This window comes from Saccopteryx leptura, chromosome 3, assembly GCF_036850995.1.
Source record: "Saccopteryx leptura isolate mSacLep1 chromosome 3, mSacLep1_pri_phased_curated, whole genome shotgun sequence".
Taxonomy (NCBI): Eukaryota; Metazoa; Chordata; class Mammalia; order Chiroptera; family Emballonuridae; genus Saccopteryx; species Saccopteryx leptura.
In genome coordinates, this window is record NC_089505.1 from 339,663,713 (window position 1) to 339,680,059 (window position 16,347).

The following is a 16,347-nucleotide window of genomic DNA, read 5'->3' on the forward strand; positions in this document are numbered from 1 at the left end:
ATGGGGGAGAAGCAGCAACTCTTTCTTACAGAGAAATTACATTTAATAATAATTTAAGAAACAGAAAATCACCATTGGCATTTTGTAGTAATAACTGTCTCAGGCTAGAGCCACTTAAGGATAGTGGGGGAAAGTTTAAGCAGAAACAGGTTATTTGCATAGTCTTAAAGTAGCTCTCTCCAAATAATTAATAATTAGAAAAATAGTTTACAGTGGAAAATTCTACCAGGTATCACTCAGCCAAGTGATCAAGAGTAACATCACCAGTAATTAGTAGGCATCATGAATCCCTTAATATGATGCACTGAGCACATAATTATTCTGTATCTTCTCAATTAACATATAATCTCAACAAACCCAAATTGAAAGGCACTCTATAAAATAATTGACAAGTACTGTTTAAAAGAGACGAAAAAACAGGAATGACCCTAGATCAGAAGAAACTGTAGATATGACAAGTAAATGCAATTTAGATAATGGATTGGGTCCAGGATAGAAAAAGACATTAGCAGAAAAACTAGTGAAAACCAAGCAAGTCCTATACTTTACTTAATAGTATTGTGTCAAGGTTAATTTCTATTAGAAGTGCCTATTAATTCTATTAATTCATTGTTTTCTATGGGCACATAAAGTTTCTTTTTCTATATGTCTGTCTATCTGTCTATCTAGCTATCATCTATCTATCTATCTATCTATCTATCTATCATCTATCTATCTACCTATTTATTGTGAGAGGAGGGGAGGCAGAAAGACTCCTATATGTGCCCCAACCAGGATCCACCTTGCAAAGCCCACTAGAGGGCGATGCTCTGCCCATCTGGGGCCCTTGCTCCATTGCAACGGAAGCCATTTTTTAGCACCTGAGGTGGAGGCCATGGGGCCATCCTCAGCGCCTGTGACAAACTCGCTTCCATCAAGCCATGGCTGCAGGAGGGAAGAGAGAGAAAGAGAGAAGCAAGAAGGGGAAGGGTGAAGCAGACGGGCGCTTCTCTAGTGTGCCCTGGCCAGAAATCGAACCCAGGAGATCCACACGTTGGGATGATGCTCTACCACTGAGCCCACTGACCAGCGCTTTTTTTCTTTTTTCTTTTTTTTAGCAAGAGAGTGAGACAGAGACCGAGAGAGTTAGACAGATGAGAAGCATCAACTTGCAGTTGAGACACTTGGTTGTTCATTGTTTCTTTCTTTTTTTTTTTTTTTTTTTGAGAGAGAGAGAGGCAGGGAGAGAGAAATAGGAACATCTAGCTAGCTGCTCCCATATGTGCCCTGACCAGGAATCAAACTGGCAACCTCTGCACTCTCAGATGACGCTCTAACCAACCGAGCTATGTGGCCGGGCTTATTTTGTCTTTTTTACTGATTGATTTTTAGAGAGACAGAGAGAGGAACGGAGAGAGAGGGGAGGGTGAAGGGAAGCATTAATTTGTTGTTCCACTCAGTCATGCATTCACTGGTGGCTTCCCATGGGCGCCCTGACCGGGGATCATACCTGCAACCTTGTCGTTTTGGGACGACCTTCTTAACCAAATGAGCTATCTGACCAGGACCAGATTGCTTCTCATATATGCCTTGACCGCAGGCCTTCAGCAGACCAAGTAACCCCTTGCTCGAGCCAGCAACCTTGGGTCCAAGCTAGTGAGCTTTTTTTTTTTGCTCAAGCCAGATGAGCCCGCACTCAAGCTGGTGACCTCGGTGTCTCGAACCAGGGTCCTCCACATCCCAGTCCGACGCTCTATCCACTGTGCCATCGCCTGGTCAGACTCCCTTTAACTTAATGCTACTTAAAGCTTTGACAAGAGCCAGAACTGTATTTCAACCCCAAACCGTAAAAATGTACAATGCTTAAAAGTTAAAGTGTATTGGACAGGCTCTTACCTTATCTCAGTGAACAGATAACCTGGCTTCACTTCGCACATACTCTCTAAGTAGATTCGTATATTAAATACACCCCTTTACAGAGTTCTAAGGCCCTTAGAGACACTAAGTCCTTTGATAGTACTCTAAGTGATTAATGTCAAGCAGGTTTAACAAATAATCGACCAATTATATATATCAAAGGAAATTCTTTATTGTAAACAAGATATAAAGTACAACAAAAGAAATATTGTGCAAATTATAAATCACAAAGATTTTTTATTAAAAGAAAACTTTTTCAAGGGTCTAAGACTTTGGATGTCAGAAATCTAGACCGTATAGAGAAAAATGTTAAATGTGTAGATATAGGGACATTTCCAACAATACTTTAAACAATTTACTTTTGTTTTTATCACTGTGTATATCATCAACTACACAACAGAATACAACAGAAATACTGTTAACAGAAGTGAATATTCTAGTAATTTTTCTACACATCTAGTTCCGCATCCCCTCATAAACCTATAAATTAACAGGACAATATCTGTCCATTTGTGAATAATGGTCTAATTCAATAAAGCACACGTTATATCCTCATAGCATAAGGGTACTTGACTGATGACATAAGCCATCTTTTTCAAGGAGTTATCTAAAATTCCTGATATCCCTTCTTTACAATATATATTTTCACCTTTAAATTTTTTTTCTAAACAAAGTGCAATGTATCTTAGTCTCTAGAGAAAACACATTGGTACGCAACTTTCAAATATACATAAGAAATTGCAGGCAAACTAAAGTACAAAACATATTAAGTTGCCTAGATATAGTCATTTGTTAAACTTTCAAAACAAAAATGAAAAAAAAATTGTAGCTACACTTCAAAGCAATTAAATTATTGAGGATTCCAAATCTTTGGGCCCTCTTTAGCAATATACAGCTAATCAATTCCAAACATCAGCCATAATGTAAAAATGCTAGGTCTATTTAACAACTCGATGCACAAAGTTGACTGGAAAGACTAGGAATAGTAAACAAGGTAACTCTAGGAATAAAGATGACAGTATTTGTAATAATAAAGACCGATTTTACATCCCCACTCTGTACCGCAAAGTTGATTTCCAGTCCCCACACTCTTGAAACCAGTGCTTTAGAAGAATCACATTGAAAGTTGGTCTCAAGTATAAACGGCAAACGTAGTAACGAATTGTGCACAAAAATTCAAAATCTGTGCAGACCTCATCTGAAACCTTCAAAAAATACTTAAATAAAAACTTTTTCTTCTCTCTTATGTGGTAAGAAATGAATCCTGCCACTCTGTGATGAGCCTGTGACCACAGCACTTCTCGTCTCTATCGCAGTCTGGGCCTCCTCCCCAAGCTGTGGGGCTTCTGCTTTCAGCCCACACGGAGGGGCCACAGACTTGCAGTGGAAGCATTCTTGTATCACCACTGGCTCCCAACTGTGACCAAACTTAGTTCTGACTCTTCACCTCCCGATCTGTCACTGTGTGGGAGGAGCTGTTGGAGGCAGGGCAATGTCATTCAACTTGCTCACTTCCATCTGCCAGTTTGGTAGCTTCTTGGCTGACAGATGACGCCGGGCATGCTTGGTCAAATGGTCACTTCTCATGAACCGTCGATCACACATAGGACAGGCGAATTTCTTCTCACCTGTGTGGGTTCGTCGGTGTCTGGACAGTTCATCAGAACGAGCAAATCTCCTTTCACAACCTTTCCAGCTACAGCTAAAAGGTTTTTCTCCTGAAACAAAAAATTCAGATTACCATTACTACATGTTTACTAAATCACTGTAAATTACATCCTTAATTAAATCTAAGGATATACATTTTAAAAACATGAGCTATTAAATTAATAAAACTGTCAAGTAAGTAGTATACATGTATCCAGTATTTCCAACTCTCATTGCCACATTTATAAGTCTTCCCTTTATAAAGGAAGCCCACAACAAACAGATTTTCAAACTTCAAACTATGGTACAAAGGTTTTAAAGATAATTTATTCAAGTAGCTACACTGAAGACATCAAAAGAATCATCATTTGAGTAAAACAAAAACACCTTAATGAAATCTTTTCAAGGAGCTTGAACAGGTAAAGATTATCCACTGAACTGGCTAATATGGCAAGTTCTTCCTTAATATGCCTGGTTTATACTTTGATCAATGCCCTTTATCTAAATTTCTATGACATAAGTAAGAAATGGTTGGTACCTGTATGTGTTCTCATGTGGGCCTTCAGATGAGAACTTTTAAAGTACGTCTTGCCACATCCTGGATGGCTACAGATGTGACTTCTTATCCTCGATGAGTCAATCTGAGGAGTGACTTTTGCTGCTGAAGGAGAAAACCCTGGAGCAGGGGCAATGGGAGAGAGTCTGGTGCCATTTGGGCTCACTACTGGAGGCTTTGGGTTCTGGACAACGGGCTGGGGTACGACAAACATTACAGCGCCTTTGGGCACCTGGGTGCCCATGAACACAACTGGTGGGCAGACAGCTGGTGGCTGACTGGGTGGAGTGCTGGGAACAACTGTTGTCACAACAGGGCTGTTTGCAGGTAGGGGAACCATCTGACAGATGACTGGCATAGGTGACACTCCCCCTGTTGATACTGCTGCAGGTGGAGAAACCAATACTGATTTTTGCTGGGGGGATATGGGAGCTGGCTGAGGCCTACAGATGACAGTCTCTGAGGAAGGCACAGAAAAGTCATAAAGTACAGCACTTGCTTTCTCATCAGCATGTGCTACTGTGTTTCTCTCACATGTGGATTTGTTTACTGACACAGCTGTACAAGGTATGTTTTTTGTTGCAGCCTCAACATTTGAGTGGGTTCTTCTTTGAAAAGAATTGTCCTGACTGTTGAGGATGCTGGCTGCTTTCACTGGGCAGGATCGGTGGTTACACAGTTGGGCATCAGCTGTATGACGAATCACACTTGTTGCCTGAGCCCTGGGGAGTTTGGGGGCAGGTACTGGGCTCTTATCTTCCTCTTTGAAAGGTGCAGCAATGTGAGACTTGGAAGTATCTGAGAATGATTTGAAGTGTCCAGTAGATGGTGCTGGTGCCATCAGATTTGACACTTGAGAGGGTTCAAAGTCAGAAGGACTGTAAGGTGGAGTCAAACACTACAAAGAGAAATATATGGGCAACAAGGTAAGAATTATAAAGTACACCTCAGTATAAATTATAAAAAATTGTATCATTTACACTCATCTTAAAAACAATACTTACAAATGCCGGGATCGCATGAAAATCAGGTGTTCCGGGAAGCAGACTCTCTTCCTCTGACATATCAGATACTGGAGTAACAGGTCTGTTTTCAATGTACTTCTTAAAATCAGACTTCCAACTACAGCTCATTGACATAAGAGCTTCTACAGCTTCAAAATCACTTTTCTCTGCAGTTTTGTTCCAGGAATACATACTCTCTTTTGATCTTTCAGAAATCATTTCCATTTTTTCCTCCTATAGAAACAAATTATTAAATGCTTATAAGCATATTTTTATCACCCAAATAAAACAACATTGTACAATTTTTTTACTATATTTGTATAACTTTCCAAATTAAATTTGAAATTTATTTTTTTCTCACCCCTACTCTGACGGTAATGGCAATAAAATCTTCCTCATTCTTCCTCTCACATTTAGGCTTGAACAGGAGGTAAAGGAATCAATGCATTTGTGATCCAAAAAAGAGAATCATTTGGCTTAGAAGGAAAAGTTATACATTCTTTCCAGAGAAGAGCAGTAGCCAACTGCAACTGGGGTCAGACAAAATAAGGAAGGGAAGGCTCTGCAGGAGTTATTTTTTCAAGACTTTCTTAAAAATGCAGGGCAAGAAATAGAGCCCTGGCCTGTTCATATGGACCTGTTTTAGGATAAAATCAACAGGATAAACAATCTTCAGAGTCTCTTTCAAATTAGTATATTAGGTTACTTGAAATCCACATTTTTTTTTTTGATAACTTGGGTTATGTATGTCAAGAGAGATAAAGTGAAATATATGGAAAATATTCCAAAGCTTTATTTTATTACAGTTAAGTTGCAACTTCTTGTGTTCCCTTTCACTGAATCTACTTTAACATAATGGTTTGCTATTCACAACTATAACCAGCTAATGCAATAATACTAATAAGATAATCAGGAAACGTAATGTTCTACTCAGAATTTGAAAAAATTCTGGCTGCAGGTTTGCAACAGTCAAAACAAAGTATCTTCGATTTTTTTTAAAGAACTGCCTCATGACAAGATTAACAGTACATGCTTAGTATTCCTCCGTATAGCACCTTCTACCAAGTCTTTAATGCTTCACGTTCAAGTTCCATAAACTGCACTTTTAAAAATGTTACTACCCACCACCTCTCTCATTAACGTGATCCCATTCTTTCTCTCAAACTAGAGATTGTGTAAAAACACCGAAAAGCATTCTTTACCTTGCAAGGTATTTATTCTCAACGCTCGTTTTTAAAAATGCGTAAACGATTCGTGTTGAAATGCTTAGAAAACGAGCCACTGCTCTTGAAATACCGCTAACGGTGCAATTGCATAACAGCGCGCCTTTATATAAGCTGCATGGACAGCGCGCGTATGAGTAAAAGCCTCAAGACGCCAAGGCAAAGAAAGGAAAGAGAGAAAGGCAGGCAGCAGGGAAAGAGTGTGAGCTGGAAGAGCAGCGGGGAGGGCAGGAAAGAGAGTGGGGCGGGAGGGAGGAAAGGGAAGCGCGGGCGGAGGCGCGGGCAGGGGAGGCAGACGAGGGGCGGAGGCGGACCGCGGGGGAGATCCTAGCTGGTGGGGACAGACGGATGGGGCCGCCCTAACCTCAATGAGGCTCATGGGTGAGTCACTGGGAACATTCCTCGCGGCTCGCACGTCCCTACACCCCTGCCCCCGCCATAGGCCAGCCGGCCGGGCGGCCCGGCCCCGGATTGGCTGGGCCGTCAAGGCGGGGGCGGATGGGAGGAGGGGGCGAGGCATGTGAACAAAGCGTGATCAGCGGCTGCTCCGGGCAGCGCAGGAAACGTGAACTGGGAATTGCCGCGCCGTCACCTTTCACCTACTTCCTGAGCTCTCGGGCCCCCGCCCTCCCGCCGGCTCGGGGGAGGGGCCGCGGGCGCCGCCGCCAACCGCCCGGCAGTGCGCGCCGGAGCCCGCAGGGAGGGGCGGGGCTGCAGGCGCCCGACTCCGGGAGCGCCCGCCCCTCGCGGCTCCCCGCGGTTCCCTTAGGAACCGACAGTGAGGCCCGGCCTCGCTCCCGCCCCTGGCGGAGGCCGGGGCTGGGTCACTCGGGGACGAGAGGCTCCCCGGGCGCAGCCGCTCCCGGCCCGCCCCCGGCCTCCGCCGCAGCTGCCGGAGGAGGAGCCGGGTCCCCGCGGAAACCCAGCCCCCGCCCCCTGCCGACCGAAGCCCCCGGGGATCCGGCCGAACCCTCGGTGCTTCCCTCCCACGCCTCCCGGGGGGCCTCAGACCACCCGGTCTCTCCAGCAGACGCGGCGCGTCCACCCCCGAGCCCGCAGCTCCAGCCCTCGCCCCCCACGTGTCTCCACGGGATCCCAGACGCGGCCCCCGTCCCCCCGGCTGCGGGCTCCCGCGTCCCGCCTTCCCCTCCCCGAGGCCGCTCCCACCCCCTCCGAGGGCTGCGCAGAAGGCGGCCACCTGCCCACGCCGGGAACGGGGAGTTCCCCGCTGACGTCTGGGGGTCCACTCCCCGCTCCCTCCTCGGCGGTCTGCGGCCCGCGCGCCCCTCGCCCGCATCCCCGCCGGGCGCCCCCTCCCCTCAGCCCCGGCTATCTGCTGAGCAGCCCCCGTTCTGCAAGCCTTGTTCAGACCCCCCGAGAGAGGATCTCCTTTCCGGGGGGCAACGCGCCCCTCAAATGCCAGCGACAGCCCCCTCCCATCCCGGGTCGCCGTCCCGATCCAGGAGGAGGCATCTCTCCGCGGCGCCAGGTGCAGGGTGGCCCCCCACACCCCCATCCCCGCTGCCAGAGCGGGAGCCCCTCCTCAGCCTTGCCGCCCCTCCACGCACCCTCTCCCTGCTCGCCCCAAGTCTCTCTGGAGCTGCCCCTTCCCCTCGTTACACCTTGAACGAGACCCGTCCCTCCCTTGGCGCTCCATCCCAGGCCGCTTCTCTGGACCCCCTCGCGCCACACACGCCCTCACCAATGCCTCGTCTGCAGGCAGGAAGCCCCCCACCGCTCCGCCGCAGCCCCGGTCCTCAGGCGCCGCTGATGTCAAGGGCTCGGGGTTCGCGCCCCCGCTGGCCCCTCGGACGTGGCGAGGCGAGGAAGGACAGGGGCATTCCCAGGTGACTTACCGCAGTCTGCTGGAGAGAAGCGCCGAAGTTAAGCATGGTTGGTTGCTTGGCCGCGGGCGGCAAGCTGACTGGCTGCTAGGCTGCTTGGCTGCTTGGCTGCTTAGCCACAGACGGGCGCCCAGAGACACTCGACGCCGCTCCCGCCGCCGCCGCTGCCGCCGCGCTCCGCGCCGTCTGCCCCCTCCCCATTCAGGTAGCCGCTCCGCCTGCCGCGCGCCGTGGGCGGGGGTGGGGCGGAGCCTGAAGCCGGCCAATCATCGGCAAAGGTGTGTGAGGTCCCGGCCAATAGGCTCGCGGGGCCACGCGTGATCAGCGGCTGCCCGGCAGCGTGAAGCTTGTGTCAGTGAAGCGTGTACACAATCCCCGGCAGCGTGTTCCCTCGGCCCGAGGGACTCCTGCTGCCACCAGACTTCGTAACAACCCCCCTACCCCTCGCCCACCGCCAGCAAGTTGTCCCCCGCCCCGACCTAGGGGGTGGTGCCGCGGGCGGGGGCCTAACCTGGAGGCGCGGCGGCGGCGCGCCCAGGCACTGCGGAAGGTTGGTCCCACGTGGGAGGTGGAAGTGGAAAAGGATGCCCATTCCGCCGCGTACCCTTGGCGCGTGGCCCCAAGTCGGCCCGCCACGGGGTGGGCGGGACGCCGGGCAGCTGTGCGCGGGAGGCGGTGGATGCAAGCAGAAGGGTCCAAGCCAAGAGATTTGCATTTGGAAACGCCATCCCTTTGCACGTCTGGTGAGAAAGCAGAGCCTGGTGGCCGACTGAGCTGCAGTTTTCGAGCTTTTGCTGGGTTTTTGCCTCGCTGAGTCTCTGGGACCACGGGGGCAGCGAGAGGCGGGAAGGGAGCACAGTCCCACAGCGGACACCTGTTACTGCGCCCCCCGCCCCCGCCCGGGCCTCGGGTGCAGGCTAGCCCTGCTCAGCTGCGTAGTTGGGAGCTGTGCCCGCCCCTGCCTGCCCCGCCTATCCTTCCTCCTGGACGGCGAGGGGACTGCAGGAAACCCGAGAACCAATGGGTTGATGGGGAGTCGTAGACCCGATTTTTTTTATCCTTTCCGGTGCCAACGCTTGGTTGCAGAATCGAGTTTTGAGCTCGATGTCGTTCAAGTTTAAACTGCAGTCTGCAAGTCGTTTCAGAGATAACCCCCCACCTCCATCCCAGCCCAAGGCCTCCGGAAGCGCCCGGCCAGGAAACGGGTTGGGGTGGGGAGGGAGGAATCTACCAGGGTCGCCGGGGGCGCTTTCCGCCACGCCTGGGGGTGGGGTTGCTGCAGGGATATCCGCTAGGTCCAGCGCCGCCCCACAGCACGCGGGACCTCCATTCCCCTACAACCCCCACCTTCAGGCTCTCCCGCGCCCCCCCGCCCCCGGCCGGTCCGAGGCGGGCGGAGCCTCAGTAACTCGGCTTTGGCTCCGTATTTACCCCTTTATAGCCGTTTGGTGCCAGCTCACAGCAGTTGTTCGAGAGTTGGGTGGTGATAACGGGGCTTAAAGCACACCGGATATATTATCTCCTTTGTACAGTTTGAACACGTGGCCAAAAGATCACTGCCCCTCCCGCGAGCTGCCTCACCTCTGTGTAACTGAAAGGCTAATAATGTAAGCTTCTTTTTTCTTTTCTTTTTTACCAATAAGCACAGAACGAGCATAGAAAGAAAACTGTTTAGAAAATGCAAAATGTATAAACATTTTCGGGTGGTACTGGTATATCTAAGGCCCAGGCTAGCCAACAGCAGTAATAATAATAATAATATTAACAAGGCCAGAGAAGCCCACGGTGGGAAGGAAGAGAACTGAATAGCCTGCTGTCACTGCCTCCTGAATCTGCTGGAGGGGTGCCAGCTCAGCAGCCCAGGCAGCTCTTCCTGTCTCCCCGCCGCACCAGCCCGCCCCCTCCCCCTTCTGTCTGCAGGGTGTCCTTCCCGCAGGCTTCCTTCCGCCTGTGCTGTCCCATCCTGTTGATCTGAGCCTGAGGGGCTGGAACAGCTGGCCCTGGGCACCTGCTGTAGCAGAGGAAGCTCCCGTCTGTGCCCAGCCTGCAGGCCAGCTTTCCTTCCTGTCAGGGAGCAGTCCCCTGCGGTTGGCCACAGCCAGCCCTCCAGGTCTGAACCCCATCCCTTCCTCAGGAATGTGGGGTTGCTGGCATGGTGCCCCCACATGCTGAGAAGCTGGAAGCATTCGTGGTTTGTGGGAGTGATTCAAAACAGGAAAGAAAAGAGAAAAGGGGTAGGAGGAACAGTGTGGTGGTGGCACAATTCCTAGAGATTGAGAGAAAGATGTTCCCCCGCCACCTCAGACTCAACATAACCAAAACTAAAATCATCCTCCGCTCTGTCCTGTGTGAACTCACTGTCTCCAGCGTAGCCTTCACCTTCTCCTGCAAAGCTCTGCATCCCAGGTCCCTACAGTTTTGATTCAGAAATGTTTCTCTTTCCTCACTTTCCACTTCTGTCCCTCAAAGGTTGCTCTAGGTCAGTCTGTCATCAGCTTCGCCTTGGGTTAAACAATCTGTAATCTCCCAACCCAGCCTCCACCTCCACCCCAGCTGGTTTTGGGTGCCCAAACTTTCCATACTAGACCAGAGTGGCTTTTTGAAAGTCATGATCCAATCATGGCACTTTCTACTTACAAATGATCCTTTGTGGCCCTGCTGGTGGCTCAGTGGATAGAGTGTTGGCCTGGCATATGATTGTCCCTGGGTTCAATTCCTGATCAGGGCACACAGGAGAAGTGACCATCTGCTTCTCACCCCTCTCTTTCCCCCCTTCTCCCCCTCCTCTCCTCCTGCAGCCAGTGGCTCCATTGGTTGAGCTCCACTGGAGCTAGCACATCAGCCTCAGACTGAAAATAGCTTGGTACTTGAGCATTGGCACAGATGTGGGGGGGTACAGGAGGATCCTGGTCGGGGCACAAGCAGGAGTCTGCCTCACTATTTCTCTTCCTCTCACCTTAAAAAAAATAAAAATAAAAAAGATTCTTTACTCCTATTGCCTAGGAGATAAAAGGCCATTCCACTCAGAACTATACAATGTGGCCCTAAGTACTCTCCCCACCTTTCCAACCACATCTCCCACCCAGACATACCCCTGCTCACAGCAAAGGCAAATGATTTGCTGTTCCTCAAACATGTGGTACACTTCCATGTTTCTAAGCCACACCCTCATTCAGTAAACACTGTTGCTCATTTACCTACTCCATTCAATAAATATTTGTCTAGCACCTACTATGTGTTCTATCACTGGGCACTAGGAAAACAGCAATGAATAAGACAGGCCAGGTCCTGGGTCTCAAAAAGCTTGAAAGGCAGAGACAAGACACACACACACACACACACATTTATGAAGGTAAATAAACGAACTGTAATGCATAGAAGCAATAGGGTGATGTGACTGGGTATCTGGTCTGATTTGGGAAAGAAAAGAAGCTTGCTATAAGAAGGAGACTTAAGCTGAGAACCTAATGAGGAAAGGCAGATTCAGGGATAGTGCACCTGAGTAGAGGAAAACCGCTGTGGCAGAGTCCAGCTGTGGCAGGAAGGCAGGAGCTTGCCCTGTGGATGCTATGTGGCCTGAGGTACAGAGGGTGCTGGGGAAAGTGGAAGAGAATAGAGTTGGAAAAGCAAAGCAGGAGGAGCCAGAGGACAGAAATTGATAGGCTACCATATGAAATTAAGACTGTCTTTATTTATTTACTTTTTAAAGATAGAAACAGGAACATCGAGCTGTTCCTGTATGTGCCCTGACCGGGGATCAAACTGGCAACCACTGTGCTTATGGATGACATGCCAACCAACCGAACTACCTATTTTTCTTATTTCTTATTTTTATTGATTGATTTTTAGAGAGACAGAGAGAGAGAGAGAGAGAGAGAGAAGAGGGAGAAGGGAAGCATTCATTTGTTATTCCACTTAGTCGTACATTCAGTAGTTGTTTCCCATATGTGCCCTGATAGGGGCTTGAACTCAAAATCTTGTTTTTTCTGGACAGTGCTTTTAACCAACTGAGCCTACTGGCCAGGGCCTAAGGCTGTCTTTATTTATGTTATTTTATTATTTTTTAAATATAAGTAAGGGAAGGGGAGACAGATTCCTGCATGCGCCTGACTGGAATCTACCCAGCAACTCCCATCTGGGGCTGATGCTCTGCCCATCTGTGGCCATGCTTGCAAATGAGCTATTTTTAGCACCTGAGGCAGAGGCTCCCTGGAGCCATGGAGCCATCCTCAGTGCCCAAGGGTCAATGTGCTCAAATCAATCAAGCCATGGCTGCAAGCGGAGAAGAGAGAGAGAGAAAGGGGAGCAGAGGGGAGGAGAAGCAGTCAGTTCTGGGTGCCCTGACTGGGAATTGAACCTGGGACTTCCACATTCAGGGTAGACACACTGAGCCAATCAGCCAGGGCCTAAGACTTTCTTTAAAGTGCAACAGGAGGCCACAGTGTCTAGGAAGAAATGTAGATTTTATCTTGTAAGAGCTCCTTTGCCACCTGTTGAAGCATTTCTTGATACCTCCAAGATGAATTCATTGTTCTCCTCTACTTCCATCACACTTTCTCCACACCTCCCTGATAAGAGCAGAGCACATATCACATCTTTTTTTTTTCTTATCAATTGAGAGGCAGGGAGACAGTGAAACCATCTCCTGCATATACCCCCACTGGGATGCACCCAACAATCCCCATCTGGGGTACCTGCTTCGTTGCTTGGAAACTGAGCTATAGTATTTTAGTGCCTGAGGCTAGGCCATGGAGCCATTGTTAGCACCTGGGCCAACTTTGCTCCAATGGAGCCTTGGCTGTGGAAGGGGAAGAGAGAGAGAGAGAGAGAGAGAGAGAAAGGAGAGGGGGGAGACGGAAGAAGCAGATGGGCGCTTCTCCTGTGTGCCCTAATGGGGAATTGAACCTGGGACTTCCGCACATCAGGCTGACACTCTACCGCTGAGTCAACCAGCCAGGGCCACGTATCACATCTTATTGCAAGAAGTATTTTACAAAAGTATTTTTGCTGCTCCTTCATTGAGCTCCTAGATTTGAGCTCCTTCAACATGGTGGCTGCATCACAATTATCTTTCAGGTCCACTACCTGTTTCATATTAGGCACTCAAGATTTTAAAATGGATAAAATAAAATTGTAGGTTGTCTCTGAAAACTTATTGGAGTTATAGCTAAAATGTGGAGTAATGCCTAGAAGTATGGATCCTTCTATACCTGTCCCTTAGTTTTATCATTGCAGGACCAGGCACAGAAATCTGTCATCTTGGGCGTGAGTAAAAGTTCTTGGGCAATCGTAGGCGGTAACTCAGACAGATGTGACCTTTCCTGCTGATGATGCTGGTTTGTTCTTCAATCAGAATAATGAAGAAGTGGGAGGAGGGGCTGACATGTAAAGATCCCTCAGTTCAGTTATGAATATTAAAACACATTGTATCCATAAGTCATCTCTTTGCTCCTCCTAGTCAATGGGTATCACCATTCATTCATTTCTTACCCTACTATGTGCCAGAAACTGAATATTGAGGAACAATCATAAAGATACAGCCTGAGCAGGCGGTGGCGAGTGGATAGAGCCTCGGACTGGGATGCGGAGGACCCAGGTTCAAGACCCCAAGGTCACCAGCTTGAGCGCGGGCTCATCTGGTTTGAGCAAAGCTCACCAGCTTGGACCCAAGGTCGCTGGCTCGAGCAAGGGGTTACTTGGTCTGCTGAAAGTCCGCGGTCAAGGCACATATGAGAAAGCAATCAATAAACAACTAAGGTGTTGCAAAAAAACCTGATGATTGATGCTTCTTTTTTTTAAAAAAAAAAAATTATTTTTATTGTATTTATTCATTTTTAGAGAGGAGAGAGAGAGAGACAGAGAGGGAGAGAGAGACAGAGAGAGAGAAGGGGTGAGGAGCTGGAAGCATCAACTCCCATATGTGCCTTAACCAGGCAAACCCAGGGTTTCGAACCGGCGACCTCAGCATTTCCAGGTCAACGCTTTATCCACTGCGCCACCACAGGTCAGGCGATTGATGCTTCTCATCTCTCCATTCCTGTCTATCCCTCTCTCTGACTCTCTCTCTGTCTCTGTAAAAAAAAAAAAAAAGAAAAAGATACAGCTTCTGGGTTGAAGGAGCTTCCAATGTAGTGTGAGAAGTAAGTAAGTGAGCCAGGCATTACTAAAGAATAAGTGCTAAGGAAGGGGAGTGCACAGAATGTCCATAGAGGACCAAGGAAGGGATCAGGGAAGGCTTCCCCCAGTTGATCTCTACGCTGGAGTAGAGGGGAGACAATGGAGAGAAGAGAGAATTTTGTGGATTCAGGATGCTCTGAACTGTCTGGGTTACAGATTTTAGAGATAGGAAGAGGAGCTTAGGGTATTAAGGAAAGCAGCCCACACATAAATGCTAAGGAATGTAGATGTGGAACTTTTATCTTAAGGACAACGAGAGCCTACTGACAGATTTTAACTAGGAATGATGGTATAGAAAGCTCATTCTGGCCTGACCTATGGTGGTGCAGTGGATAGAATGTCGACCTGGAATGTTGAGGTAGCTGGTTCAAAACCCTGGGCTTGCCTGGTCAAGGCACATATGGGAGTTGATGCTTCCTGCTCCTCCCCCCTTCTCTCTCTCTCCTCTCTCTCTCTAAAAATGAATAAATAAATTTAAAAAAAAAGAAAAAAAAGGAAAGCTCATTCTGGCTCTGTGTGGAGAATAGACCACAGTAGTTGGGGTTCTAACGCCAATGAGAAGGCTTTTGTAGTAATGCAGGCAGCAAAGGTGATGCTAGTGTAAATAAGGAGATAGTGGCGATACCAGGAACTGGCGGCATTTGATAATTGACTGGATGTGGGTATGAGGAAGAGGGAGATGGTGGAGGAGGACTGCTGGGTTTCTGGCTTGAGTCACTGGGTGAAACAGGACAAAAACATGAACCTATTGCTCAAGGAAGGCCCACAGGGAGGCAGCAGGTTTTGGTAGAGAGGAAGAAAATGCCAAATCTGATTTAGGACATGTAAAGATGAAATGACCTCCGAACATCCAAACAGAGATGCCCAGCAGGAAGTTGGAATTTCAGGTCTGGAGCCCAGGAAAGAAAAATCTGGGCTGGAGATGAAATGTTGGGAGTCATTAGCATGGAGGTGGCAGTAAAAGCCAGAGGAATGGGTCAAACTCCGTAGGAAGGGTGAAGAACAAGAGATCAGGAAACTGAGGGTGGGTGTCTGGAGAGCTACAGGCACAGGAAGCAGGATGAGAGGGAACAGCTCCATGGTGAAATATTGGCAAAGGTGACTCAGCAAGGACTTCATACACACTGCACTTAGGATTTCTCAGCCTAACATCAAGTGGCCATGAAAGGCACGCAAGAGCGATTCAGAAAGTGAAAGTGTCAGACAACTTAGAAAAAGTTATCCCCTCTGACTGGTGAATATCATTAGTTATTTTTACTATACTAATTACTATGGTTTTTAAGCTCATTAAAGTATTTCTTTTCAATTTTGAACTCTTTAAGTAGTTTGTTTCTAAAGATGGCCGCAACACCTCCCATTCCATATAATCTTTTCCAATGTGTCTTTGCCATTCCTACTGTCTATTTCCCCAACTCTTGATTCAGGCTGGCCCTGGGATTTGCTTTGACCAATAGAATCCTGGGTGGGTGCTCTGGGACTTCGCATCTAGATCTTAAGAAAGCCTTTTAAGTTTCTGTTTTCACTGTCTTGGAAACCAGCCACTAGGCAGAGTTGCTTAGGCTGAGTGACTTCATGAGAGAGAAAATCTGAAGAGAGAATGGCCACAGGAGGAGACCAAGACCCCAAAGAACAGCCAGGAACAAAACTTCAAATACAAGCACCTGGCAGGACCAGCCCACACAGCCTGAAGCAGAGATGAGCCCTGCTTCAGTCCCTGACTCACAGAATCATGAACAATAAATGGAAGAGCAAACCAGGTGTCATTTCCTGCCTCCCATCCACCTGATAGTCCCCTACCACCATTTCTGTCTGCAGGGGTGACCCTGGTTGTGGAGTGGTTTGCAATGCTGCAAGAGATAACTGAAACAGTATATGTGTGTTTATTACAGTTCTTCAGTGACGGCTATGGTGTTCAAAATATTTATTTTATAAGAATACTTTTTTTTTTAAGAATCTAAAACAGCTAGGAGAAAGCCCCAGGAAGGAAGACTAGAAAAATC

The 16,347-nt window shown here is 48.2% G+C and overlaps 1 protein-coding gene and 1 long non-coding RNA gene across 3 annotated transcripts; one reads left to right on the forward strand and one right to left on the reverse strand.

Annotated features, from left to right (window-relative positions):
• Positions 1-2,068: 2,068 nt before the first annotated feature.
• Positions 2,069-8,363, reverse strand: KLF10 (KLF transcription factor 10). Of its 2 annotated transcripts, none has more exons than XM_066379270.1 (4): positions 8,179-8,318; positions 5,104-5,334; positions 4,082-4,997; positions 2,069-3,614 (listed from the first exon to the last, which is right to left on the reverse strand). In XM_066379270.1, the coding sequence occupies exons 2-4, from the start codon at positions 5,326-5,328 to the stop codon at positions 3,355-3,357; spliced, it is 1,401 nt and encodes a 466-aa protein (XP_066235367.1). In that variant the 5' UTR covers positions 5,329-5,334; positions 8,179-8,318; the 3' UTR covers positions 2,069-3,354. The 2 variants fall into 2 exon arrangements, with proteins under 2 accessions (XP_066235367.1, XP_066235366.1); XM_066379269.1 differs by having other exon boundaries at positions 2,070-3,614; positions 5,104-5,337; positions 8,183-8,363.
• A 114-nt stretch (positions 8,364-8,477) lies between these two features.
• Positions 8,478-16,088, forward strand: LOC136401293 (uncharacterized). Its single transcript, XR_010750494.1, has 3 exons — positions 8,478-8,913; positions 9,703-9,777; positions 15,886-16,088. It is a non-coding gene; the product is annotated as an uncharacterized lncRNA (long non-coding RNA).
• The last annotated feature ends 259 nt before the right edge of the window (positions 16,089-16,347 follow it).